This window comes from Lissotriton helveticus, chromosome 10 (assembly GCF_964261635.1).
Source record: "Lissotriton helveticus chromosome 10, aLisHel1.1, whole genome shotgun sequence".
NCBI lineage: Eukaryota > Metazoa > Chordata > Amphibia > Caudata > Salamandridae > Lissotriton > Lissotriton helveticus.
This window is the reverse complement of record NC_136071.1, coordinates 418,027,621-418,043,584: the sequence shown is the minus strand read 5'-3', so window position 1 is coordinate 418,043,584 and position 15,964 is coordinate 418,027,621. Positions and strand designations below refer to the sequence as shown.

Genomic DNA, 15,964 nt, shown 5'->3' with positions numbered 1-15,964 from the left:
GCGAACAGTGATCTCTGCCAAGTTTCCACAGTACTTTTAAGTTTTACATGTCCTGTTAGTGAAAAACTCCCAAATTCGTCTTTCGCTACTTTGAGGCCTAATCCTCCCATGCATTAAATTTGAGGGTTCCTTATTACACTTCATAAGCTGTAATTAGCAATTGGAAGGAGGTAGAGGTGTCTCGATTAGTATCTATGTAATTGTAATGATAAATGCTCTTTAATTGAAAATTAGAATTTATCATTACAATTCTAAAAATGCCACTTTTAGAAAGATGCAGTTTTTCTGCTTGTATCCCTAGTCATGTGCCTACAGCCTGCCTCCAATACATATCTGGGGAGGGTGACAGCTGGGCTTTTTGTATTCCCTCTAGACAGCCACATGTAATGGGAGCTTAGGTGTGACTTGATGGGCCATCCACATCCTGATTGGCCATCCTGGGCAGGATGGAAGGGTGGAGCTAGACAGCCTCAGACTGACACCTGAATTCGCTATCCTGTCCCTACACAAAGGATTGCATAACCCCCTGTAATATGTCTGGAGCCAGGGCAGTAAGGAGGACCCCTATGCACTTCATAGACCCTTCTTTGAAGTCTGCACCACTTCAGAGGCACAACTGGGTATAAGAGCTAGAGCTCAGACCCTGCCACTTCAGTACACTTTTGGACCTGTAGATACTCTGCCTGGATGAAGATTGCTGTGGTGCTGAAGGAATGTCACTCTGCTGGACTGCTGCTCTGGAACAAATGCTTTTTTGTTGTCCTGACTACTGCCTGCTGCCCCCCTTGCGTGGGAAGGACTGGGCCCACATCACTTGAGCCCAGAACCAGAGTGACTCCAAGGGCTCACTGGCTTGCTTCCTGTTGTGAAGTCTCAGGTACATCAAAGACTTTCAACTACCATGCCCCAGCACCTAGACTCAGCTGTCTGTGAGTTTTGCCCTGCCAAGTGGTGCCAATTAAGTCCTGAGCCCTTCGAAGTGGATATTAGGTGCTGCTCCAGCAAAAATCAACATATCACCACAGTTGTGCTGCTTGGAACCAGCACATCGACACCAACGCATCGCCGCTGCTGCATGACGCATCTGCGTTGTTGTGAGGATCGAGTACATCGCATGGCCTATGCGAGGTACATCTCCTCCATCTCAGACACATCTCTAACTTTGCACACCTCAGAAGTAACACTTTACCTCCAACCTAAGAATCAAGGATGACTCATAGCCTCCTCTCCTCACATTTTCCTTGACATACACAAGGTACTTTGCATCGGTCTAAGGCTGATCCCTATGCCTGACCCATGCTCCATCGCTGTCAACCTGAAGGTTTGGATTTAACCCGGTCTAGCACGACTAGATAGCCCTGGTTGATGCTTCATGCTTCTAAACACTACATTTCAGTTTATTTTTTAATAATTCATTACTCCTGTTCTAATTATTAGATTTTGGGTCTTTTTTTGTTCATTTTAAGTAAGCTCTATTTAACCCGGTGTGGTATCTTTTTGTATCGTGTTTTCACTGTTTTATTGTTTGAAGTGTTCCACAAATACTTTACACATTGCGTCTCAAGTTAAGCCTTGCTGCACTGTGCCAAGCTGGCAGGGGGTGAGCACAGGTTAATTTAGGGTGTGTGTGTGACTTACCCTGACTAGAATTGTGGTTCCTGCTTGGACAGGGTGCATACCTCTACTAACCATAAACCCAATTTCTAACAAAGATCTTCAGCCATTGTATATTTAGGTGATTGACAATGGAGGTCGGAACATACATATGCTGGTAATCTCTTTTTGGGCAAAGAAAAGTGTTGCAGGCTCATCAATGTTTTGAAAGAGTGCACCATTTCCCATCATTTGTCTCTCGGTTAAATGTATTGGCTACAGTTCTAAACCTGGTAAGATATGGTCTCCCTCCAAGTTAAAACGCAAGTACAGTAATAGAATCACAGAATATACACAATTATTTCTTTCTTTTGACTTGTTCACGCTTTATTCTGGTGTTCTTGGCCACAACCAACACGTGTTTCGTCGCCACAGGGTGTGATCCCGCGACTTTCTCAAGGCTATACTGTCCAAGTACATGTTTTCTCAATGTGGTGTTAATTCCAACCCACACAGGGGTTCTGTTATGTATCACGGATGAGTCCAAAATTTGGGTCCTCCGATTAATGTGTTCTGGTTATCTTCCACAGACTAACACAATATCTCTCTAGCGTCGCAGAGTACAGCAAAACTTTTTGGCTGCAGACCGAGTGCGGTGTGCGGTATCCAGTCTGGATGCTAGAGAGATATTGTGTTAGTCCGTGGAAGAAAACCAGAACACATTAATCGGAGGAACCAAATTTTGGACTCATCCGTGATACATAACAGAACCCCTGTGTGGGTCGAAATTAACACCACATTGAAAAAACACGTACTTGGACAGTATAACCTTGAGAAAGACGCGGGATCACACCCTGTAGCGACGAAACACGTGTTGGTTGTGGCCAAGAACACCAGAATAAAGCGTGAACAAGACAAAAGAAAGAAATAATTGTGTATATTCTGTGATTCTATTACTGTACTTGCGTTTTAACTTGGAGGGAAACCATATCTTACCTGATACGTGTGCTGGGGAGTCGATTTGCGTTTGAGGCCTTGTGCTTGAATTTGTGGAGTTTAGTGGATCTCCACGCCCTTTAGCACCGTAAGAATAAATTTTGAGAGAGAATACAATAAGTGTAACTCAATCCTGTGGCGCCATAATTCCCTATAAACACAAACCACTTCTTCTATATTGCTACAGTTCTAAACCTGATTCAAGTAAATCTCCTTTGTTCCTCCTTTTAGGCTGGAGCGGGTGGAGCTGCACAGATGCCACCAATGCCATCTCCTTTCTTCGCCAGGTTTTTGCCACACTCCTGCTGACGCTTAGTAACCTGATGTTTCTTCCGGCCATTTTTGTTGCCATCAGCCGCTACTTCTTTGTAGAGGCCTCAGTCTACATCTTCACCATGTTCTTCTCCACGGTATGTTACTTGCTTTCACACTGTTTAAGGGTCCAAAGCATTTCCAGTATACATTGTTGTTTACTATTTGCAGGGTTCACCACAAACCTGCTTTGAGGTGTATCACAGGCTAAAATAAATTACTAGCTTGAATCTAGTTGCAAAGTGAGCAAGGGACCCACGTCCATCATACCCTGCCAACTTAGGGCAAACAAAGCAAACACAAAGAGATGATGGACGGAGCGCTGAAACTTTTCAGACACTCACCCCCAGTCACAGATCTGGGTTTAATCCATCATCATTCTTTAGCTCACTTTGCTACCTCAGTTCAGACCCAGCTATATGCAAATCAGTCTGACCCTGTGCCTTATGGGAACAGTCCAGCCCTAAGTTAGCAGGGTATGCCCAGACGGTCCCTTGCTCACTTTGCCACTGGATTCAAACTAGCCTGGCTGATGAGGGCTGTTAGCCCGAAACTGGTCCCAGGATGCTTGTTTCCGGTCCAGGGAAGACATGGCTTGGCAGTTCGGGCTGGACTGTTCCCATGAGGCACAGGGCAAAGACTGATTTGCATATAGCTGTGTCTGAACTGGGGTGGCGAAGTGAGCTAAAGAACGATGATGGATTTAGCCCAGATCTGTGATTGGGGATGAGTGAAAAGTTTCAGCGCTCCGTCCATCTTCTCCTTGTGTTTGCCATTATTGTAAGCAACATGAAATGAAGTTGTTTGAAAATATAAAACATGCCATTAGTACATAAATGTATTAAGGCAAACCCTCGGAGATAATGTAAAGAGCCTAGTATGTTTCAGAAATGAAATGGAGGTGAGAACTTTGTGCAACCATTTTATAATCCTTTAATCCAGGTTAGCATAATAAACGCAAGCATAATGAAACGTGCTGCTTCCTCGAGTTAAACCTGCAAAATATTGTAACTGCACGTTTGCCCGACGTTCTGCATCTATGAAAGGTGTGTTGCACTGATGTTATTCAGCCATCGAGCAAACTATACTATTGGTAATCCGTGAGAAATCTTTTTATAATAAAGTAAATGTGTGCAGATAGTAGGAAAATAGAGAAAGGGTAGAGAATCAAGTGAATTTTAAAAGGTTATGCAGTGGGAATCTTTTTTGGATTCACATGCTGTGCATTATTCCAACATCTAATGGTTGTATCGGAATTGTCTCCTTTAGTCCTTTTCCTCTCTATTTTTGTGAACCCTGTCAACCATTTCATCTTTTGACCCTCCTTCATTGACCTCAGTCATTCGCCCCTTAAACCCCTCGACGTAGTCACCATCTTCTGTTTCTTTTTTCCGCCATTGGGTCTCGAAGCACAGCCAGGGCTCCAGAGGCGAAGAAGGGATATATTTTAGTAAAGACTCCAACAAAATGCCAAAGGTCAGAGGTTTTTCAAACAATATACCAATTTATGTCGACTAAAGAGCGCAAAATCACAGAGGAAAACCAAAGACCAGCTAGGGTTGGGTTCAAGATGGGAGAAATGGAAATATGTGGGTCTGAGAATAGCAATGTGTATGAAGGACACCCTATTTAGATTTTGGCCGAGCTGCCACCACACATTTACACAAGACAGCTATGATGTGTGTGTAAACTTTGCCTTCTGAAGGGATCACTGGTTGGAGGGGTGTGCTGCGTTCCAGTGCAAAATCATAAAACCAAGAGAGAAGCAAAGGCAGATATGCCATGGCACAGACTTGCACAACCAAGGTTCGCTAAGGGATCTGGTTTTGTCAAGGAATAATAAACCCACAAAGACAGTAAGGTGGTGCAGGGAAAGGTTGTGACATGAAACACATCATGCCTCAATCAATTAGTAATTGATAAGCGTGAATACTCACCCGCTAGGGTCTCAAGGCTCTGCTATTCACCCGCAAGGGTCTCAAAACAGTCATCGAGGCTGGAAAGGAAATAAACACCAGAAATGAAGCAGACACCAAGAAATTAAATTTAACAAACCAAGGGTGTATCTTGGCTGAGCGTGAGGTTTCAAAACAGAAGCGAAAGCCAATGATGGTTGATGGCGATCAGTAGAGACTCAACATCTAGCGCTCTATTGTCTCTTTTGGGGGCATTTAATTTCACTGGCCTGCTGTTCCTTAGTCCCGCTGTTGGTCTCCCTCTGCCGCCACAGCTCCTCGCCATCGTAGCGCGGCCGCAGCGAGGGGGGGACCACAACTCCCAAGAGCCTTTGCCGCTGGAAGCCGCCACCGCACATTCCCCGCCAGGAGGCGCTTAAATTTGAGCAGAGCCCCTGCGTCGCGGATACGCGCGCGGGCAGCGCCGGGCTAAGCCCGGGCAAAGGGCGGGCCGTCAGGGGTCAGAAGAGGCCGGTCCGGGCCAACCCCCTAACACCTCCAATATTGACTGGGACACAAGTACAGCTAATTGAGCTGCAAGACATTTATTTAATCCCCAAAAAATAGACTAAGCAGTGGTGTAGTGTTTTACCCTTTTTTAGTTGTAACCTATTGTACATCATGAGCAAAACCACCCGCAAGGGGGGGGACAGGGGCAGGGGGCGTGGGGACTCTAGACTCCTTTCTCCAATGGGCCGAATCAGTGCTGATTAAGGAGATAGAGCTTACAGAGAGGAGGCTCTCACTTGATCCTCTTAATCTGATTTTAAAACCGCTATTAGCGACAGAGTCAACTGGAGTTAATCAAGCCTTTCCCCTGACCCTGCATGTGTAAACATTCCCTGCATAAGAGGACCCTATGTTGGTTACACAAATGTCTAATACTCTATGTTCATCCTCACCCAGTTCCCCTCCTTCACCTCCCTCCACACGCACAAGACAGTTACGGGCTCCACCAGTTGCTAGAGGTAAAGACCCACCTGGGAAAAGGAAGGGAAATAGCACTCCAAAAGGAAGTCGCCAGAACGCAAAACAGGCTAGGAATAAAAATCCTGCACTTGGGTTGGGGACCCAAATAGAAAAAGTTGTGGGACAGGAAATTAACCCTAGGACGCAGGGAGGGAGTAAGCCCACAGAACCCTTGCCAGGCCCTAGTCCCGAGGGCACTATGCCAGAGTTTATTGGGCAATTGGAGGAAAGGCTTCGGGCATTTATTCACCCAGTCATGGAGAAACTCGATCTAATTGTCCATAGACTAAATATTTTAGAAAGTCATTTACTTAAAGAGCAACCTCTCATCAATGGGACTAAATCTATAGAAGTACGCCCCACCAGTGCTTACACCGTACCGGCCACTGGTTTGAGTGTCCCCCCTGTGGCCCCAGTGGCCCCAGTGTCTAATATAAAGGCCCCTGTGATAGGTACAAACCCTGGAGTGAAGTTGGGACCCAGGGGCCCCGTAGGGAGACTACATCGAGTGGGAAATAGTTCTCCCAAGGATGTGTTTCTTCATCTCCCTCCGGAGGCATGTCCCTACTCTATCATTTTGCCTAACGTCCCGTAAATTACAGATGGCGAGGAGGAGCATTGGTCCTTGCTTAAAAATAAGGCACTCCACTTTTTAAATCAAAAAACTGTGCTAGAGGGAGGAGCTATGCGCGCAACCGAGATGGACGCGTGAGCACAGGGCTCCCGAGACCTTCGCCACCTCCCGCATCTATCCTGAACTTTATCCTGATTACGACGACGGTTTATGGAAGATGCAACCCAGCTGATCTAATGGCTGCTTTCAAAAATCGATTTGGACTCCGGGAACCGTAACTACGGCACTTTGAACTTTTGCGGCCTGTTCCATGGCACTGCCCGGGGCTCGAGTCAAAGTGCCACCCAGGTAGTAATTGAACAACAGCGGCCTACGAGACATTGCTCACAGCCCCGGAGTTAACTTTCGGTTTAGTTTTTGGCTCCTCTGCTTTTTCCTGTCTAGAGCCACCCTAACAACCCGGGATGCAGTCTGTCCCCGCGACCCCACTGTGTGATTGCCATCGAATGTCTCCAGTTGCGTGAGATCTGGCTGGAATCTGGTGTTTTGGTGAACCTGGTGGGTGAATCGAAGGAGCCATTTTCACCAGGTCCCGCAAGCCCCTCAGGGGCGCGACATCCAATATGGCGGGCAAACCAGAAAGCGAGAAACGGAGGACAAAGACAGTGCAACGGGGGGGCACTACTCAATCGAATATCATGGCCCGCTACACTCATCCTAAGGGGTCCCCCGGTGGTACGTGTAGGTCCTTGGGAGATGCGGGAGACGACTCGGCGGCTGTGGATGACTTGACCCTGCGTGATGTCATGGGCGCCATTGCTAGTATGAAGACCTCTATCGGCCAACAATATGAGGCTCTGGCCTTAAAGCTTGACACTGTGGCAATTGATGTCCACTTGATCAGGGCGGACTTATCAAAGACCAATGAAAAAGTCAAATCCTTAGACTTGAAGACCTCCAGCCTCACGACTGATGTGTCCGACTTACAGACGGAGGTTCGCAATTTACGATCCTCCAATGATCTCTTTTCTCGCCGGCTGGAGGATTTTGAAAGTCGGGCCAGACGCAACAACGTACGTATTATTGGGGTCCCTGAAAAACCGGAGGATCCAGCAGTTGATCACCTTGTCGAGGACCTCATCCTCAATCATCTTGCCCCCAAAGGCCTGAGCAACTTCTTTGCTGTGGAACGTGCGCACAGAGTGCCGGGCGGGAAACCCAAGCTGGGCGCTCCTCCGCGTCCTATCATCGCCAGAATTTTCAACTTTAGGGATAGAGACGCTATCCTGCAGGCATCACGGGTGGGCGGCCCCACGAAGTTTGAAAACACTATGGTGAGGTTCTACCCGGATTTCAACCAGTTTGTTCAGAAACAAAGAATGGGGTTTCAGGGGGTGAAGCGACGATTGAGAGACATGAGTATGAAATATGCGATGCTCTTTCCATCTCGGCTCCGTGTGGAATACGAAGATCGGACGTTTTTCTTTGACCGCCCGAGAATGTGAGTGACTGGCTCGATACGTTGCCCATGCAACGTGACCGCTCTGGACATTCCGGAGGAGTTGAAGGCGGCCCGTTGGAACAGGAGTAAGCAGTGGTTTTGGACTTCCTGGACATTGCGCGCAACTGGCAGCTGTGGTTCAATGACTCTTATACTTGCACTGTTTGTGATGTGATACCCAGAGGTGGCGGGGGGGTGAGACTTTTTCCTCCTCCGGGTTTCTTTTTGTAGACTAGTTTCATGTTAGGGCGACGGGCACACTGCAAGTTGGGGTGGCTTTTGAGTCTAACGCAGGGGTGCAGGGTGGGGGGGGTTGTTTTTTGGGTATTTGTTGGGGCAGGGGGGTATGTGTATGTTTCATTTTGTTTCAAGGCAACGCATTGTTTAACTCTTGGACCTGGGTGCTGTGCTCGCTGCGGGGTGGACTCTGCATTTATTTCTTGGGATGGGGGGTAGGGGGCTGAGGTTATTGTGCTGGAATGTTAACGGGCTGGGGATAGGATAAAACGTGGAGTAGTGCTGCAGCTACTGAGACGCCTCTCCCCTGATGTAGTGTTGCAACAGGAGACTCATCTGATCGGAAACGCATGCCATGCCATGAATCGGCGAGGTTATCGTCTTGTGGCACACTCTGGTTTTACTACTGGTTCTAGGGGGGTGGGTATCCTGGTCAGGGGTTCCCTCTCCCTGGAGGTTGATGACATAATCCTTGACGACAGGGGGCGCTACGCTGCTCTCACTGGTAGATGGGAGGGGAAGTCTGTCTCCCTGCTTTCTGTTTATGTTCCTCCCGGCTTACAGACTACAACCTTTGCTGATTTTGGGGAGAGTAGTTTTGGGGCTTCCGGAAGGCATCCTGGTGTTGGGTGGATATTTCAACTCTGTCGTCTCCGGTAGGGAAGACCGTTACCCCCCCAGGGATGTCACGAGATCACACTCTTGGTTGGGTGACTTCTTGGAAACGCTGGGATTGGTAGATTGCTGGAGGTTAATGCACCCGGGACAATCGCAATACACCTTCCACTCTGGTGCTCATGGCAGTCTATCTAGACTGCATTATGTCCTGATGCCGGCGGCGCAGGCCTCTTCAGTCAGGGAAGTCAGACATCTGGCCAGGGGCATTTCTGACCACTCCCCACTGTGGCTTATGATGGATGCGAAGATGGGAACGGAGGGTCGAGTGGCCCCGATCAATCCTTGGTACCTCCGTGACCCCAAAACCCGGGCGGAGTTGGTTAAGTCTCTGGATCATTATTTTGCCGAGAATGTAGGGTCTGTGTCCTCTTCTGTTTCGCTGTGGGAGGCCTTCAAGACGGTTATCCGTGGCCAGGCGCTCTCGTTAATTGCTGCCGCTAAGAAAAGCAAAAACGAAGCGGTAGTCCGCCTTGAGACCGAAATAGCTGAGTTGGAAGGGGATTTGGAATTGTGTACCACTCACGACAAGATTCATCTTCTCAGTCTTAAACAACTTGACTACAGTAACGGATGCTGCTAAAGTCATGAGTAGAGAGCAGCAGGGACGTTTATATGATGTGGGTGATAAGGCTGGGAAATGGATTGCTTGGTTAGATAGAAAGGAGAAGGCGAATCGCGTGGTCCCTGTGATTGAGAGATAGGACGGAGTGAGAGTGACTGATCCTGTTGAGATTGTGGAGTGTTTTGCAGAAAATTTTCAAACGGTGTATTCCCCAGTATCAGATAGTCCGGAGGAGGACTCCCATCTGCTGCTACGGGACATAGCATTGCCTTGCCTGTCGGACTCCGATAGGGAACGGATGGACGCAGTACTTTCCTTTGACGAGGTCGCAACCGCTATCCGTTCTGTACGCTCGGGAAAAGCTATGGGCCCTAATGGTCTCCCCATCGAGCTTTATAAACTGCGTCCTGATAAAATGGCGCCGTATCTTCTTTCTATGTTCCGAGAGTCACGAGACATCGGCTCTCTCCCTCGTGATCAGCGACTTGCGACCATTGTGGTGATCCATAAGGAAGGGAAGCCGCGGGATCGCTGCGCATCTTACAGACCTATTTCGCTTTTAAATGCAGAGCCCAAGATCCTCGCAAAATTGTTAGCAAACAGTGATTGGCGACCTGATCCATCCGGATCAGTCCGGTTTCATTCCACATGGTAACACAGCATTGAACTTACGACGCTTGCATGGCGTCCTTGTCAGAGCAGCGTCACTGCATGAACCGGCCAACTTGGCTTCCTTGGATGCTACGATGGCCTTTGATACGTTGGAATGGCCGTATCTTTGGGCTGCTCTTGCAAAGTTTGGTTTCGGTCCTGGTTTCATCGGTTGGGTGAAACTTTTGTATGAGGAACCATTGGCCAGGTCGTGGTGAATGGTCGGGCTTCTAAGTCTTTCATTCTTGGGAGGGGCACGCGACAGGGGTGTCCGCTGTCCCCGCTTCTTTTTGCCCTCGCCTTGGAACCCCTGGCTGCTTGGCTGCGGTGGGAGCCATCGATGAAGGGGATCCGGTGGACCCCGGATTTTGAGGACCGAATATCGCTCTATGCTGACGATATCTTGTATCTTACGTCGCCTCGAAAATCGCTGATTGTCTTGCTTGATGTGTTGAGCTCGTTCGGGAGGAACTCCGGCCTCGTGATTAATTGGGCTAAATCCTGTGTCTATGTACTCTCGGGTGACTCTCCTTCATTACCACGCGGTTGCCCCATGCAAATTGTACAAACGGGGTTTAAATATCTAGGGATCTTGATCGCCTTGGACCCCGTGGTACGTTATGAACGTAATCTGCTTCCCCCGCTCCAACGCTTAAAATCCGACGTTGTGGCTTGGCGTAGACTGCCATTGTCCCCTCTCGGGCCTGCAGCTCTTTTTAAAATGATGTCTTTGCCGCGGTTTTTATACGCGCTGCAAAACACACTTGACGCCATTCCGGCGAGTTATTTTCGGGAGGTAGAAAGTCTACAGAGACAATTGATATGGGGTGGGCGTTCGCGGATCGTTCTCGCCAAGCTAACGCTTCCCTGTTACGACGGTGGTATTGCACTTCCAGATATAAGGCGATACTACTGGGCTTCCCAGCTGGGAGCGATTAATCATGGAATGTACGGTCCTGCGACAAACCCTGCGTTTGAAATGGATAAGTGGCTACTGCCGGGTGGCGATTACAACAGAGCGCTTTACTCCAAATCTGCGGGGCAGAAACTTTCAGGGCCCACTAAAATAGCGGTACGAGTGTGGCAGTGTGCCAATGCGGCAATGGGATGGAAGGATCGACTGACTAGAGCAACTCCGCTTTATGCGTCTGAAAGACTGGGCAGCCTCTGGAGGTCGAAAGGTTTTGAGAAGTTGGACATGATTGGTATCTGCAGGGTGAATGATATCTGGATCAAAGGTAGGATTAAGACCTTCGAGGAATTGAAAGTAGAATATAAGTTGAGTGATAAGGAGTTCTTCCGATATGCACAGATATGCCACGCACTGAGTTCGGTTTTTCCTGCAGGTACCGTCATCCCGGAATCACCCCGCTTGAAGATCGGGTGCTTGACGGATACGTTCCTGACAGCACTATTTCCCTGATCTATAAAAAATTGATTAATGATCGGGTTGATTTGTTGGTCCACCTCAGAGAGGTTGGACTAATGACGGTCTGGAGTTGGACGATGAGGACTGGCAATCGGCTATATCCTCACCGAAAGAGGTCGCGATTCCAGCTTGTCTCCGACTCGTACAGCTCAAGATCCTGCATAGGGTTTATGTGACCAGCCCTCGTCTGATTTGTATGGGATATTCTGTGGATGGGTTGTGTAAGCGTGGATGCGGTTTAACTGGTACTTTCCTCCATATCATTTGGGAATGTCCGGAGGTGATGCTGTTCTAGAGTCAAGTGCATGCTGTGATGGAGGAGGTCACGGGTATAGCGCTGTTGCCGGAGGCGAGGCGTTGTCTGCTGAATGTGTGGGAGCCGAATGATTAGGATGTGGCGCGGACTCAGTGGGGGACCCTTGGGAATATGATCGCCAAGAGAGATATTGCGCAATTGTGGGGCTCCCAGAGACCGCCCACGGTCCAGGCATGGAAGGAGAATATGGACTGGTGTATGTTTAGAGAGAAGACAGTGTATGTAGCGCGTGGCAGACCTAAGAAGTAGGGTAAAGTCTGGGGCCATTGGAACTCCTACCGGGGTGATATATGTACACCTCCCCTCGTGGATGCTCCGGAGGTTCCGTCTTCCCCCTGACCTGACATTCCTAGTGATGTTTATGCATTGATGTCTATGACTTTGAATTTCTCCCCTGTTCCCCCCCTTGCACTGATGATTTGTATCATACTTGAATGCACTCCTTTCCTCACTGAGCGTATATCCAGCTGTACTGATTTTATTGCCTTGTTTGTTTGTTTATTTGAAATAAAAAGAAATATAAAAAAAACTGTGCTAGAAGCCTATAGGCCCATAGGAATGCATGGGGAGTTATTCCTTATTTGCGATTAGCAATTTGCTAATCGCAAATAAGGAACATGTAGGAATCGCAATATTTTTTGCAATTCCTATATGAATCCCGTTTTGCAAGTCCTTAATAGCGATTCCTTATGAATCGCTATTAAAGACTCGCAAAACGGGTCTTTGATGAATCTAGCTGCATCTCTTTAAAGAGTTTAAAATGGTGAGAAAAGTCACCTGGGTGGGACACACAAAAAAGGGTATGGAATGAGACTGTGTAGTCTTGAGTTTTGGGTCTCCGGAGTTGGTGGGGCATATCCTGAGGCAGGCGGGATCACTCAGGATCCGCCTTAATTGTATTAACGTACTACCCCTGGGTTATTTTTATCATCCACCCACCCACTCAGGAGTCCACATTAGAAGAGATTACCCAACTCAGGAAGGTCTCCCCACCAGTCGTGCCCCATTGAGCAATAGATATGAGGTTTTAAGCTCACTGGATGTCAATGATGACTGCCTTGTGAACTCTGGTGCTCATGGCAGTCTATCTAGACTGCATTATGTCCTGATGCCGGCGGCGCAGGCCTCTTCAGTCAGGGAAGTCAGACATCTGGCCAGGGGCATTTCTGACCACTCCCCACTGTGGCTTATGATGGATGCGAAGATGGAAACGGAGGGTCGAGTGGCCCCGATCAATCCTTGGTACCTCCGTGACCCCAAAACCCGGGCGGAGTTGGTCAAGTCTCTGGATCATTATTTTGCCGAGAATGTAGGGTCTGTGTCCTCTTCTGTTTCGCTGTGGGAGGCCTTCAAGACGGTTATCCGTGGCCAGGCGCTCTCGTTAATTGCTGCCGCTAAGAAAAGCAAAAACGAAGCGGTAGTCCGCCTTGAGACCGAAATAGCTGAGTTGGAAGGGGATTTGGAATTGTGTACCACTCACGACAAGATTCATCTTCTCAGTCTTAAACAACTTGACTACAGTAACGGATGCTGCTAAAGTCATGAGTAGAGAGCAGCAGGGACGTTTATATGATGTGGGTGATAAGGCTGGGAAATGGATTGCTTGGTTAGATAGAAAGGAGAAGGCGAATCGCGTGGTCCCTGTGATTGAGAGATAGGACGGAGTGAGAGTGACTGATCCTGTTGAGATTGTGGAGTGTTTTGCAGAATATTTTCAAACGGTGTATTCCCCAGTATCAGATAGTCCGGAGGAGGACTCCCATCTGCTGCTACGGGACATAGCATTGCCTTGCCTGTCGGACTCCGATAGGGAACGGATGGACGCAGTACTTTCCTTTGACGAGGTCGCAACCGCTATCCGTTCTGTACGCTCGGGAAAAGCTATGGGCCCTAATGGTCTCCCCATCGAGCTTTATAAACTGCGTCCTGATAAAATGGCGCCGTATCTTCTTTCTATGTTCCGAGAGTCACGAGACATCGGCTCTCTCCCTCGTGATCAGCGACTTGCGACCATTGTGGTGATCCATAAGGAAGGGAAGCCGCGGGATCGCTGCGCATCTTACAGACCTATTTCGCTTTTAAATGCAGAGCCCAAGATCCTCGCAAAATTGTTAGCAAACAGTGATTGGCGACCTGATCCATCCGGATCAGTCCGGTTTCATTCCACATGGTAACACAGCATTGAACTTACGACGCTTGCATGGCGTCCTTGTCAGAGCAGCGTCACTGCATGAACCGGCCAACTTGGCTTCCTTGGATGCTACGATGGCCTTTGATACGTTGGAATGGCCGTATCTTTGGGCTGCTCTTGCAAAGTTTGGTTTCGGTCCTGGTTTCATCGGTTGGGTGAAACTTTTGTACGAGGAACCATTGGCCAGGTCGTGGTGAATGGTCGGGCTTCTAAGTCTTTCATTCTTGGGAGGGGCACGCGACAGGGGTGTCCGCTGTCCCCGCTTCTTTTTGCCCTCGCCTTGGAACCCCTGGCTGCTTAGCCGCGGTGGGAGCCATCGATGAAGGGGATCCGGTGGACCCCGGATTTTGAGGACCGAATATCGCTCTATGCTGACGATATCTTGTTGTATCTTACGTCGCCTCGAAAATCGCTGATTGTCTTGCTTGATGTGTTGAGCTCGTTCGGGAGGAACTCCGGCCTCGTGATTAATTGGGCTAAATCCTGTGTCTATGTACTCTTGGGTGACTCTCCTTCATTACCACGCGGTTGCCCCATGCAAATTGTACAAACGGGGTTTAAATATCTAGGGATCTTGATCGCCTTGGACCCCGTGGTACGTTATGAACGTAATCTGCTTCCCCCGCTCCAACGCTTAAAATCCGACGTTGTGGCTTGGCGTAGACTGCCATTGTCCCCTCTCGGGCGTGCAGCTCTTTTTAAAATGATGTCTTTGCCGCGGTTTTTATACGCGCTGCAAAACACACTTGACGCCATTCCGGCGAGTTATTTTCGGGAGGTAGAAAGTCTACAGAGACAATTGATATGGGGTGGGCGTTCGCGGATCGCTCTCGCCAAGCTAACGCTTCCCTGTTACGACGGTGGTATTGCACTTCCAGATATAAGGCGATACTACTGGGCTTCCCAGCTGGGAGCGATTAATCATGGAATGTACGGTCCTGCGACAAACCCTGCGTTTGAAATGGATAAGTGGCTACTGCCGGGTGGCGATTACAACAGAGCGCTTTACTCCAAATCTGCGGGGCAGAAACTTCCAGGGCCCACTAAAATAGCGGTACGAGTGTGGCAGTGTGCTAATGCGGCAATGGGATGGAAGGATCGACTGACTAGAGCAACTCCGCTTTATGCGTCTGAAAGACTGGGCAGCCTCTGGAGGTCGAAAGGTTTTGAGAAGTTGGACATGATTGGTATCTGCAGGGTGAATGATATCTGGATCAAAGGTAGGATTAAGACCTTCGAGGAATTGAAAGTAGAATATAAGTTGAGGGATAAGGAGTTCTTCCGATATGCACAGATATGCCACGCACTGAGTTCGGTTTTTCCTGCAGGTACCGTCATCCCGGAATCATCCCCGCTTGAAGATCGGGTGCTTGACGGATACGTTCCTGACAGCACTATTTCCCTGATCTATAAAAAATTGATTAATGATCGGGTTGATTTGTTGGTCCACCTCAGAGAGGTTGGACTAATGACGGTCTGGAGTTGGACGATGAGGACTGGCAATCGGCTATATCCTCACCGAAAGAGGTCGCGATTCCAGCTTGTCTCCGACTCGTACAGCTCAAGATCCTGCATAGGGTTTATGTGACCAGCCCTCGTCTGATTTGTATGGGATATTCTGTGGATGGGTTGTGTAAGCGTGGATGCGGTTTAACTGGTACTTTCCTCCATATCATTTGGGAATGTCCGGAGGTGATGCTGTTCTAGAGTCAAGTGCATGCTGTGATGGAGGAGGTCACGGGTATAGCGCTGTTGCCGGAGGCGAGGCGTTGTCTGCTGAATGTGTGGGAGCCGAATGATTAGGATGTGGCGCGGACTCAGTGGGGGACCCTTGGGAATATGATCGCCAAGAGAGATATTGCGCAATTGTGGGGCTCCCAGAGACTGCCCACGGTCCAGGCATGGAAGGAGAATATGGACTGGTGTATGTTTAGAGAGAAGACAGTGTATGTAGCGCGTGGCAGACCTAAGAAGTAGGGTAAAGTCTGGGGCCATTGGAA

At 48.7% G+C, this 15,964-nt stretch overlaps 1 protein-coding gene across 1 annotated transcript in view; it reads left to right on the top strand.

Annotated features, from left to right (window-relative positions):
• Window positions 1-15,964, top strand: part of PGAP6 (post-GPI attachment to proteins 6) — a 500,899-nt gene that overhangs the window by 431,647 nt on the left and 53,288 nt on the right. Inside the window, exon 10 of the mRNA XM_078662901.1 lies at window positions 2,821-2,999. Coding sequence (XP_078519027.1) covers window positions 2,821-2,999 — 179 coding nt within the window. The remainder of the gene's footprint in view (window positions 1-2,820; window positions 3,000-15,964) is intronic.